Source organism: Corvus kubaryi, unplaced genomic scaffold (genome assembly GCF_017639235.1).
Source record: "Corvus kubaryi isolate FWS band 111438036 unplaced genomic scaffold, C.kubaryi_AGA036_p1.0 split2-37374, whole genome shotgun sequence".
Classification (NCBI taxonomy): Eukaryota; Metazoa; Chordata; class Aves; order Passeriformes; family Corvidae; genus Corvus; species Corvus kubaryi.
In genome coordinates, this window is record NW_024582082.1 from 1,854,000 (window position 1) to 1,866,969 (window position 12,970).

The 12,970-nt window shown below is 47.4% G+C and overlaps 1 protein-coding gene across 3 annotated transcripts in view; it reads right to left on the reverse strand.

The window, feature by feature from the left end:
• The window catches only part of LOC121658084 (glutamate receptor 1), a 119,964-nt gene that overhangs the window by 105,997 nt on the left and 997 nt on the right, over positions 1 to 12,970 (reverse strand). For all 3 annotated transcript variants that reach the window (XM_042014518.1, XM_042014519.1, XM_042014520.1), the window contains exon 2: positions 11,418 to 11,555. In XM_042014518.1, the coding sequence (XP_041870452.1) occupies positions 11,418 to 11,555 (138 nt within the window). The remainder of the gene's footprint in view (positions 1 to 11,417; positions 11,556 to 12,970) is intronic.

Consider the following 12,970-nt stretch of genomic DNA (forward strand, 5'->3'; position numbering starts at 1 on the left):
GCACAAAATCCAGGCCAGGCAGCAGCAGGTGCTGCCTGCGGGTGGGATATTGTGTGTGGGGCAGACTTAGCCTGCCTGGAGCTGCAGAGATGGGTTCCATGCAAGGGGGCTGGAATAGCCTCTTCACCATCCCTACATCAGTATTTTGGGCAAAGTACTCTATTCTCACGGAGAGAAAAGCAACGGAGAAGCAGGAAAGAAGCATCTCCCAAGGAATTTTTCAGAGCAGGAATGCTCTTGAACTTCTCAGAGCAAAGAGTGCTCTGCTGCTAAACATCCTTATTCCTGAAGCTGGGAAAAAGAAATTTTAGTGAGGAAGTGAGGAAGGAGAGTTCTTCCCAAAGATGGGCTCTTTACAGGGTTCCAGGTACCAACCCTTAAAGCAAATTCTTTCGATATCACACAGCGTCTTTAAGAAATGATAGATTGCACTGGCTCAGAAGAAACTCTCTGCTCCGTGATAATAAATGAGTTGTTAGCAGAAGTAGCAGGCTCCCAGATCTATTTGTGATCCAAAGGGCTCACAGATGCTTCCCATTTTTGCAATGCCAAAACCACAGAACACCAGACAGCAAGGGACAGGAACGAGCCTCCTGCGCCTGTCTGCTTGCTGCTCTCCAGTGGCTAAAGGGAGACTGTCAAGCCCAATTTCCCTTTGATGAAGCCTTTTTTTAATGTAAATTTGCCGTTGTTGAAAGTGAAGAATTTGCTGTATTGCCTGCAGGCAAGGATATCTAGGGGAATCAAAACCTCACCCCTCAGTGCTGCACCTCTGCAGCACCTCGTGGTCTCTGGACATGAATCATCCTATGGCACAGGCACCCTCAGTCCTACAGCCACACAGCTCATTCCTCTGCACAGCTGGGACAACACACCTTGGATGTGAAACACACGTTGGATGAGACAAGCACACATTCTCCAAAGGCTCCTCACCCCAGGATGCTGCTGTACCTGAATGTCATGGCCCCAATTCCCTCCACCCCCAGCCTACATGACACTGCTCTAGATTTCACTCCACAGCCCTGGGGATGATTTTTTTCTCTTTTTTTTTCCTGTTTGTTTTTAAAGTTCTGCTCAACTTGCTAGTTTGGATTCACACTTTTACTTTCTGTCCTGAGACAGGCTTGGAACAGGAAGCCTGAACACGCATTGCTCTCCGACTCCTCTGAGATTGTGGCCAAATGGCAATTAGAACTCAGGACAGATTGGGATGGGATTCAGAATGTCCCAAGATTTTCAGGTGTGTTTTGATGTAGAGCTTTGAGTCTGATTTGTCTCAGCTGCTATAGGATGCTACTGGAGAAATTACTTTTTTTTTTTTATGGGCCAAGCAATGAGGTTTTTTTTTCCTTTCCCACAGGATTGTTTGTTCCAGTGCCGCACAAGGCTTAACTGTGCTCTTCCCATTTGAGCTAGTGGGGCTTGCTCAGCCAAATCCCTGGGTGCTCTTTTGGAAATGCCACAGCGTCTGAAGGCATTCCTCCCCTGATGATACCAACCCTAAGGTTCCCCCCAGAGCTGAGTCCTAGGGACAGGCGCTATCAGCCAGGAGTGTATCAACAGGAAGAGGGAGAAAGAGATCTGCTTAAAGACTGCAAAAGCAAACCCAGGCACTGTAAACACTCATGCCAGCAGCAAACCCATGAAAAGTGAGGAATAGAAGAGGCCAAGAGGATAAAAGCACATCACAATGCCAGGCCCCTGCCCTTGGGGGGCCACTGCAGTGCGGTACCAAAATACAGAAGGAGAACCTGAGCAGAGCAGTTTCTGTGCCATGAACATATGTTTTCTTCACTTCTCAGCAATACATCAGAATAGCACAACTGCGAAGAGCCTGTTTGCAATGTGATGCCTGCTTTTATCAAAGCCTTTACAGGCTGCTCACAGGGAGAGCAGCAAAATGTTTGATACTGCTGAAATGTCACCTTCAGCCGAGTCTTGAGGAATTAGCAGAAGAACATAATGCAGCTGCAGACACTTTGGGATAGGATTCATCTCACCTGCCTCTCAAAGTCTCATGGTAAACTAAGCCAAAATCAACACAATTCTGTTGCTTTACCTGGTACTTCACAGAGGAAGGAACAGTCCAATTAGGGGGCATGAGGACACATGTGAGGATTCGAGAACAAGCTTTGATGGGCTAAATATTCTCAAACAGAGAAGAGAAGTTTGAGAGTGGTCACTGAGAGCTGCTGAGATGCTGAATGTTGGTATTCCCAACATAGTGTGACTGCTAAGCCTCACTAAAGCTGTGATGACGCTTGAATGAGAGTTTCCTCTTTGACAGAACAAGCCTGTACCCCAAAGTACTGCTTGTTTCTCCAGAGCAAGAAATGGTATGGGCATTCTGGGGAAGGGCTCATCTCTGAAAGTGTGTGGTTGCTCTGGAAGCAGGGATGAAAATGCAGGAACTGTCTCACGTCCCACCTGAGGGCTGCACAGTGAACCCACTGGCTCCCAAAGTATCAGCACATAGATGTAATCATGTTGGGAACACAAAGAGCTGATTTTCCAGTTCATGTGTGGCTGCAAGCCCTGGGACTGCTCGGGGCTCTGTGGGTTCAGGAGATGTATCTGCTCCCCCTGAGGTCTCTGTGAGTGTGGCACACGAGGCTGCTAAGGATGTTATGGTATAGATGACTCAATGTTAGAAATCTGCCTGACTCCATCCACACATTTCTTGCAGGTTCCCAAACAAATGATGACTCTTAACTCCTGTCAGCCAAGGCTAATCCAGGTCCCAGACTCCTGGGACCTGAGGAGGTCTGTTCCCTGACAGAGGAGAGGCTCCACTCTCCCCACAGCCTCTTCCTTTGCTGTCCCCACAGGATAGGAGCACAGGGGCTCCCAGATTGCCATCCCCACACCTTGAAGCTGCAGGCAGTGGGTTTTGGCACAGCCATAATGAGCTGAGCAGACGAGACCCCAGAATGAAGACAGGCTGGAAGACTGAATTAATGCTGATTAAATCTGTGAAAGGCACTCAGATCTGCCTTTGCTCGGGATGGACTGGGGACAGCTGCCATGCCTGCCTGTTTTTCTGAGCTGGGAACAGCAGTGCTGCATGGGCTGCACCTCTCCCTGCCTCCTCCTCGCCTGCAACAGCATCATCTCCTCACCCCTTCCCCCACTGCGGCCATCTTGCTTTGGCTTTCTATTACTTCATTTGGTAGTTCATTAAAGACATTAATCACCTTCTGCACAAAGACATTTCTCCTCAACTCCCTGCAGGCCAGGCCTCTTTCTCCACTGCAGCTCCGCTGGCTGCTTCAGCCCTTGCAGGCACAGTGCTGGTGGCTCAGACCTGTCCCCGTTTCCCTGCTGATCTGGGCCCCTGCTAGATACCAACGGGGTGGTCACCCCCAAGCCTCCCCTGCCATGCATGCTCTGACAGGAGCCTCCTTTGCAGCTCTGGGGGCTACATCTCAGCGTTTGTTGTCTCCCTTTTCTCTGGCCAAACACTCCCATCTCAGGACCAACACACGACCTTTGTGTATCACCTACATGAAGGTGGAGGACAGGAGTAAGATGAGGCATATAAATCTTTAAAGGCATATAAATTATTACAAAGTCTTGACGTTGGTGCTTTTGGTGCTGACCAAACAGGAGACACTGGCAGCTCCAGCTCAAATTTGAGCAGAAGGAGGAAGAGCCCTCAGAAGGAAAAACCTTCCCTTGCTTAGCTAAGGGCTGAAAAGAGAGAAGGGAAAACTCCACCTTTTGCACATCCACAGCCCCTCCAGAGCTGCTGCCTTGCTCCTTTCCCATGCTGTGTCTCCTATTCCATGGGTTCTACATCCTCTGTCCCTGTGTGCTCTCTGTTGGACTTTGCTTGCCTGTGCTTTCCTCACAAGCTCTCAGGCCTGCTGGTAATTTTTTCTGCTGTTTACCCGGCAGAATAGCAGTGCTGTTCTCCTCATGGATGGCAATGAACGGGATGTGGGTGCTGTGTGGAAGAAAAGCCAACAAGGCTCGGGGTGTTCAGGGGATGTTGGCAGGCCAGCAGGAGAAAAACCCATCTGAATCTATGTAATCACTGATGCTTTTTGCTTGTTGAAGCTCACTGCTAGCAAAGATCAAAGCAAAGTGTTTGGGAGGGCAGGGAGGTGAGAAATAGCCCTTGATTCCATGTGAGATTCTACCACACTGCATCCAGATTACTTACAGAGGTTTCTGTATCTTTCCTCTGACCCTCCAGCCCTCAACCTTTCATCTCCTTCCCACTTTGTCTCCATTAGCATAGTGGCAGGATCTCACAAAATCAAAGCCAAGACTCCTATAGCATATAGAGAAATGCAGACACATATGCCACATCCACACGAGAATCCTGCCATCAGTACAACTCCATCTTAGACATCAGTTGTTTTCTTTTGCACTCCTCCACTCTGTCAAAAACAAATAAAATAGAAGAATGAAAAGACCCTCTTGAAGAAGCCAAGATTTGGCATTTTTAGCTGTCACTCACCTCTTCATTGCCTCTCACTGCTGCTTCCTCAAGGGGTCCCTCAGTCCAGCAAAGCATAAGCACAACTGAATTGCAACCCTGGGTGAAGATTGGCAGGCTCTGCTTTGCAGACAACAGGGAAAATAACCGATCTACATTAAGAAAATGAATCAACATTTCCAGAGGTTTTTGGTTTTTTGTGTTGTTTTGGTGTTTTGTTTTTTTTAAGAGTGCCCCAGAGAGGATAAGTGGGTCTGGCTGCTGAAAGGGCGGCGTGACAAAATCAGCTGGAGACTCGTTACTGTTTAAGCTGATGAGCGATCAGTTCAGCAGGTGAGCAGGGAGAAGTTTCTGCTGGATACCACACTGTTACTGCCCTAATAATTTAGTACTATTTTGAAATCTTTTTTGCTGGAATGATGGTGGATTGCAAATGGCTTGGTTTGGCCCCTCTGCTGCACCTTGCCTAACCCCCAACTTCCTCAGGTGTTACCAAAGGACTTCACATGGAACTTTTCACTGGGAAAAACAGTGCCCCGTTTCATTTCTGCACAACTAAAGTAAGAGGAATAAAACCTTCTCTCTTTAAAGGAATGCAGTTGAAATAAATGCATCTTTGTCTTCTGACTTGTGTTAATACCGCACCCCGGAGAATTTGCATCTTCAGAATATTAAAGTCTCCCTGACTTATTGCCTCTTTAAGGAGCATGTTGGTTTTGTGTTTGCTCTGAGCTCCACGTGTTACTGAAGCTAACGGGGACCTTTTTCATTTCTGGTGGCAGAGAGTTGCTGCCTTTGGGGCCCTAACCCTATTAAGGAAAATGTAAATGTATATATCTCAAATTCCCACCAGTTTTGGAAATGAACAGCACACTTCCCTGCGCTGCCTTCCTTGCAATCACATGAAGATTTCCACTCTCACCTTGCTAATAATGCCAAAAAATAAAGCTTGTCTGTTTCTGGCCTAGTAGAATCCCTATCACATGGAAATGCTTTATTTTTAGAGAAGAAAAGATAAGCTGTGAGTGGAAGCTGTGACTGTCACACAATGGACAGGTCTGGCCTGTGCTGCTCACTGTTTCTCAAATCCCTCCTCTGCCTACTGCATAGCCCAGATTTTACTTCTTCACTCTCTTTTCTGCTTGTCACCAGTGCTGGGATCCTTTCCAGATGAGCAGATAGATTTGCAGGTGTGAAATTCCCCTTATTCCTCCCTCTGATTTTTCCTTATGGCGTCATATCTGCTTTTCTCCCCAGGCAACTCTCCCACCACCCAGGATAAAAAAATTTGAATACACAAAAATAGACATGCGAAGAATAAGTGCTCCCATGGCCTTTGAAGAGATGGACACGCCAGACCGGGGGACACAGTTCCTGATGTGTGGTGCCAGCCTCTTGCAGGGCTGCCTCTGTCAAGAGACAGTGTCCCTGATGATGGTATTGTCCCACATTTACCCAAAACTCTCCATGCCCAGATCTGTGGAGGACACAGACAACCTGTCCTGTCCTGGCAGCCATTGTTGGGGAAATGGCTCAGCACTCATGTTTTAAATGTTATTCCTTCCTGGAGAAATCATATGGGGCAAGCCCCTGCCTTCTTCAGTGGTGACTGTGGCCACTGAGTACCCAGCACCCACCCCGAGGGCCCTGCAGACATGTTGGGACACAGGGTGCTGGTGTCACCTCCAGGACCTGCTCCCTCCTATTTGGCAGGATTTCACCCATCAGCACACTCCAAGCTGCTAACATCTCACTAAACAAACACACACTTACTAGAAAGCTACAGCCCATCCCTGCCCAAAACTGAGCAACCTTAACCTCAGGCTGTTCTAACATGAGTTGATGCTCTGTGATTCATCTGTCTGCATCACATCTTTTCCTGTGACATAATCTAAGGAGATGGATCTCCTTGTAGTACCTGTGTTGTATTAATCAGACTGCATCTGATCATTAAATCCATGTTTCTGTTGGCTTAACTCACATTAAATAGTCATAGCAAGCATCCTGAACTCTGCAGGGAAAAGAAAATCCAAAAGCACTCACGTGATATTTCTGAGCACTGTGAAAATAAAAACAAGTCTAGCAACACCACAACTACTACAGAGCTGGGCTTATTTAGACTGTGGAAGTTTAATTATAAAAATTGCATTCTAATTGATTACTGCTGGAATAATTACAGCAACACCTTTACAAGAAATGGCGACCATCATATGTTTGTCAACAAAGAAGCTTCCTTTAAATTCAACACACAGTAATTGTTTAATTAAACCAAATTTAGATCCTCATTTGAGAACATTCAACTGCTTGCCTATTCCTTCCTATCTCTGAGAGGTAATTTAAGAGATAAAAAGCAATTTCTATAAATACTCTATCTATATATGTAAGTATCCAAGGAAAAGAAGAAAAAGAAAGGCTTCATTTCATAGCTGATCTGGATGTAAGCTTGCTGCTATTGATAAGAACATAAGCATGGAGTGAGTGATCACTCCAAATCCCTCTCTAATTGGTGCTTGGAGGCCTTCATAAAATATGAACAGAATCCAAACTACATGTTCATTTTCTAATTTGCAGAACAGATTCAACTGTTGATATTCCAGCAGCACCCACAGCATATAGTCGGTATGAGGACCCCACAGTAACTGTATCTGTGCATGCAGCGAAGGAGAGGGATCAATTCATTGTTTTCAGCCTCTTTACAAGTTTTCCTGCAGCCACAAAATCCCGTTGCTATCCTGTGCAGACCCTTGTGTTTCAGGTGTGCAGCTCCTGAATTCCCCTTGTCAGCAGCCCACCACCCAAGCACACAAAATCTGGTGGCTGCCTCAGCAAAGCTGCAGGGCTCAGTGATGAACAGGGGTTATTTTAGTCACTGGTCATCCCTGCAAAGTGGCCTGAGTTTTGCAGGGACAGATTTACCAAGCTGGTGACTCACCTTGTGTGAGCCCCGCTCTCAGGGCACAGCTCCCAGGCCAGGCTGTTGCTGAGCCATCCTCTTCCCAGGACAGCCAGAGCAGCCTCCATGTCTGCCTGATGCTGCCAGGCTCACCTGGAGACCTCAGCCAAAGGCTGAAAGCAGGAGTCTCTGCACCACAAATTAAATAAAGCTATGGAGCTGTGGCTGAAACAACTCATAATCCCTGAGGAGCTGGGCTCTGCACAGGACGGGGATGTGCATTACACTGTGCACAACTGGAGGCTGAGATGAAGAATAGGAGAAAACTATTCCCAGCACAGGTTGTCTCAAGCAAGAAACCTCTCATCCCTCTTCTGTCAACAGGACACAGTGCTCCCATCCACTGTGGACCTTCCAGGGACAGGAATTTGCAGATCTCTCTTAAGCTGCAAAGCTCGTGTGCCCTCACATCTGGCACAGAGCACCCCTCTTCCCAGCCCTCTCCACTCTGACCTGCAGCATCAACTCTGCTGTCCTGGGTCTCCCCTGAGTGCAGTCAGACACAGCAAAACACAGAGTGGCAGAGTTTGCTAGAGACTGTGTGGAGGCCATAAAGCTCTTTTCCAAACATGGCTGGAGACAGAACCTCTGAACATGTCTTCAAAGCTGATCAGAATGGTTTTGCTCTGCTGTGTCACCAGGTAAATATTTCAGCTACACCACACCATCATTTTACCCTTTACAGTCACCTGGCACTGCTGTCTAATTCTGCTGAAGGAAGGACCCTCAATTCACCCTCCTCCCCTAAACAATTTCCTTGGCCTTTGAAGAAATAGCACAAAATTATAAGGCCTCCTAACCTTTAGTTAAGAGCTCCCAGAGTGGCAGGTGTGTACTTTCATACGGGTAAGCCCCATCAGGCACCCAGCTGCAACCACGGAGCGTGTTCATTACCAGCTATTCTGTGAGACGGAATGAATTCAGGAAGATATTTCAGTTATTGAAATGTGCCCATGCCTCAGTGATGCAACAACATTAACATCAACCCCGCACATGAAACAGGAAGTCACCACACGTTGTATCTACAACCTCTTCTTGCTTTCTTAATGATTATGGTTTGCTTAAAAACATCGTCTCCTGACATGTTGCACACAGGGACCACAGGACCCGCACAGAGGTGTTCACAACCACTGCCTAACGATAAAAAGCCCACATCTGAAAACACCAGAAATGTGAAAGTTATTGCAGGGCTCTCACAGTGACAGCCCAGAGACTACAGCAGCCTCTGGGTACTCTGCAGATCTCTCCCTCAGATGGGTGTCATCGTTACCAATTTACGACCGTCGCGGCGCGTCATTAACGGCGCTGTCACCTGGGCACGGAGCTCGTTTCTCCCACTGTCACACCACAGCTCACTTCACCCACTGTCACACCACAGCTCGCTCATCCCCCCCAGCGAGCAGCTCCGTGTCAGGCAGAGGTGACCAGGGTCACAGCCGATGCCGAAATACATTTTGCACACGATTTCCTCAGCCAGGCTGCTGTCGTTGTGCTGCACTTCATCCCGCCACTTCATCGCCACCCCACAAGCTGCCCAACAAGGGTGTTGCTTCTGCTGTCACCACTGATTCTTAATATCTGTTCTGTATTTTGAATGATGCTGCTTCAGGCACTTGCCATAAGGACTACATTTAGCACACGAGGCTGGCTCCCAGCACGAAGCAGGATTTGCAGTGGAGCTGGGACCTACGAGTCTTGCTCAGATGTCCTCTTGGAGACCCAGATAGGTGAAGCATCAGGTTCACAGGGTCCAAACACCCTTGGACTTAACTGTCACAGAAACAGATAATGCCAAGGAAATGCTGTGTTCTCTATCTCCATGGGAACAAAACCTGGTACTTTTAACTGGTAGCACGGCCAGTCTTTTCCCAGAAGATAAGGACCACTGTGTGGGCAGGGCTTTTATTCTCTCTAAATAAACAGATCTTTCTGCTGATATCTAGTCTTGGCAACCAGGCAAGGAATTAGCTGGAAGATGAAGAATGAGCTAATTTCTGACAAAAGTTTCACTTCAGCTCTAGAGTACTAAAATCAGGTCTCCTAATGGCCTGTTTTCTTTAGGTTGGGGTTTTTTTTCACCCCTAGGGTACATGGAATAACACCTTCTTTTGTGCTTACAAAACAAATGCTGCCTTCCATAGTCTGGAGGAACTTAGGAAGTTTTTAATTATAAGAAAAGCAAAACGAGGACAAGTGAAGTTGGACTGTGCAGAGTGCTCTGCTGGTCTGATCTAGGACAATGTGCCCTACATAGAGCTCAAATATAACATCCTTTGGGAGGCTGCCTTGCTTCCATTCAGCTTTCGGGAGACCACCCCTGCCCCCACAGTACTAATGACAGATTTCTGAAGCATAACTGGTGTCATGGTCTTGCCATCGAAGCTGTAAACAGAACCATTAGTGGCAGGCATGGAATGGGAAGGAAAGCCATGTGCAGATGGAGAATTTATTTGAGTGATATTCTTGCAGTGTCTGCTTTCTTCCTGCTATCAGATCTGAAATAGCTCATCCCCAGCCACAGTCAGCAACTCTACCCCAGGTGGGTGATGTTTTCCCTTGATAGATACAAGGTCTGGCTTTTTTATTCTATTTGTCTGGTTTTCCTGCCAAGAAAGTGCCATTGGATTGAGCTGAAATAGTTGCTCTACCTTGATGGAAACCTTGTTGTTGGCAAATAGAGGGATATTAAGGAAAATAGAAAATCTTTAGATATGCCATTAGATACTGCAAAGAAAGTGTGGCCAAATTGTTACTTCTCTCTCCTATACCATACTGGGCAGGAAACTCCTGAAATCTTGTATTTACAAACCCTCCAACAGAAAATATCACAACTTTCTTTCTTTTTCTTCAAAAAGCCTAATTAATTTTCCTCTGGTACATTCCTGGCTCTTTCTTCCAGGAGATCCCTTCTGTGCAATTCTGAGCAGAGAGAACAGTTTGTGTTCACCTCTATCCCACACAACCAAACCGCAGGGGGAATGTTTCAGTGTCTCAAGAGGACACTACGGACGCGAGCCAACAACAATCCAACAGGCTCTACAAAGGGAACACTTCCTCCAGCCTCTCCTGACAGCCCCCAAACATGCACACAGGCTCAGGGAGTGTCAGCAGCAGTGTCTGACACCAGGTCAAACCAAGGAACTCTTTGTGCATCGCATCCCGCCGGCGCGAGCCCCTCGCCCACAGCACTGCACCCTGTGCTCCAAGGGAAGCAAAGGCTGCCACAGCAACCACAGGGCTGTGTTATGGGTTTGGTTTTCCTTTGGTTTCCTCCTGGTCTTGTTTTTTTGCTGCTAACCTTGGCTTTACCTATCAGGCTAGGCTTTTTTCCCAATTATATCGTATCATGAGGACAGTACAGCCAGTGTGCTGTGCTTCATCAGGGTGCAGATACACCCTGAGATCAGTTCTGTGGTGCAAATTCATTCTTTAATACCTGTTTTTAGAGCCAATGAATTAATTTCTTGAAACTAGAACTCTCTTACCTCTCTGTCATTATCAGGCATGACCTTATTGTGGATTTGGACTCCACTTGCACCAAGCTGCTGGTTTCTGCTAGGTCTTTCTTAAATTACAAGGACAGATGGTTAAACTGGGGCTGAGGAAGAAGTTGTTCACACTAAACAGAGATTTCTGTGCTCTCTGTGGGTGGAAAGGGGTGTCTTTGTTGTATATCACAGCTATGGGAAATATGGGGATGAAACCTCAACATAATGAGTTGGGCAGAGGTTAGAGAAACAAAAAAATGAAATGTTGGGGGGTTTATACCACTTGGGATGCAATGGAAGGGGAAACACAAGACATGCTGAATAACTGCAGCACTACCTCACCCCTACTCCTCAGCACAAACCAAAACAACTCAGAGACCCTTTGTCTGTATGTTTGGGGTTTTCTTGCCTGGACCCTAAAGGCGAGATGCACATTTGGAGCAAGAGGTCCCATATTTCAGACAGGAAACAAACCCAAGTCAGGAATAAAGCACCCAAAGTAAGGCAGAGCACGGTGGACGCTGGTACTTACAGGTGTATGTCATTTCAAAGCTGTCACTGATGTTCACAATGTCGATCTGGGGAAGGAGCTTAGGGGGTTCCGTGAGCTGAGACAATGCAAACCTAAAAGCCGCATGTTCCTGGGACTGCTGATTAGGAAATAACCCCCCTGGGGAGAAAAACAGAGCAATAAGAAGAAAGGTCTTAAGAACATTCGTATTAGAAACATCATCAGTCCAAAATATTCCTGCGAGCAGAGCCTACAGCTCCGCAGCCCAGGGAGTGCCTCTCAACTCGGAAATCCTCCAGCACACAAGACCCAAGGGTTTTGTGCCCGCTGCAGACAGGATAGGAGCAGAAAACCTTTCCAGTATGTGTGTTATGTAACCCTGGATCACATACAGGAGCCCTGATGCATCCCCAGGCCAAGCAGCCTGCAGGATAGGGATAATCCATGGGGTGTGGCTCAGCCTCCTCACCCCCCGTAACTTCAAGCACGAGGAATGGTAATGCTGTCAATATTACCTCAGTAAAGGAAGAATGAGAGCCTTCCTTCCTCCCCTCGCTTGTCATGAGGCTCAGTTTAAGCCCTGCTGACTAGGAGGAGAGGTTTGCTACAAGAGGGTTGCAGGGGTTCCCCCACACTGAGGGACTCTGGGGTGTGGGGCAGCCTGGCTGAGCCGGGCACAGCACTGGGTGAATGGGGACAGGGCTGTGAGAGCCACAGTGACACGGGACTGTGACCAAACGACTGCTGCTGCTGGAGGCTTGTTGCACAGGAAACACCTGAATTTAACAGGTGACAGTGGCCAAATTCAAACTGGGGAGGAAACTTAAAGCTTGACCCTCAAAGGAATCAATCGAAACAGAAGCACAGACAAGCGCAGAACCACAGAATGATACAAACAGGATAGGAACTGGGACCGGGCTGGACCAAAGCTCAGAGCATCTCTTCCCCCATGGATCTGGAAAAAAGTGCAGCAATAACCCAGCCCTAGGAAAAGTTTCCTGTTGCTCCCCCAGCAGGAACCTTGGCTTGCAGCAGATCCCTTCACAGCCTCCAGAAAGATGCTATTAAATTCGGCCTGTCTTGCAATCTATACGCATTTAAAGAGAGCGCTGCTACTGGCATTTCAGGAGGAGGGAAACAAAGCACTTAGCAACAAGGGAGAATTAAAATAAAGCTGCAGAAAGTATCGATGCCCAAGATGACTTGAGGAAGAAACAAATAGGCAAGGACCTGCCATCAACGTCACTTTGCACATCTTTAGTAGAGGGGGCATCTCCTTGTGTGAAAAGGGCTATTTGTGCACCAATATCCCCCCACCTCCCCCGTTCCTCCCACCCCACAGCCTAATCATGGATATCGGAGGAATCAGATGCTCGTAGCCAAGTTGTGTTTGTTGAAAGGCAAAAAATCTGGGATTTTGCACAAATTTGGGGTAAAGGGGAGACAGGAAGGGAGGGAGACAACGATGCAGCATCAAGAGCAATAAAAGCACTGATTGTGCAGCTGGACTCAGGCAGGAGTTGCCTGAACTTGGTGGACTAGCAATTGGTTGGCATTGTAAAGAGAGGGGAGGC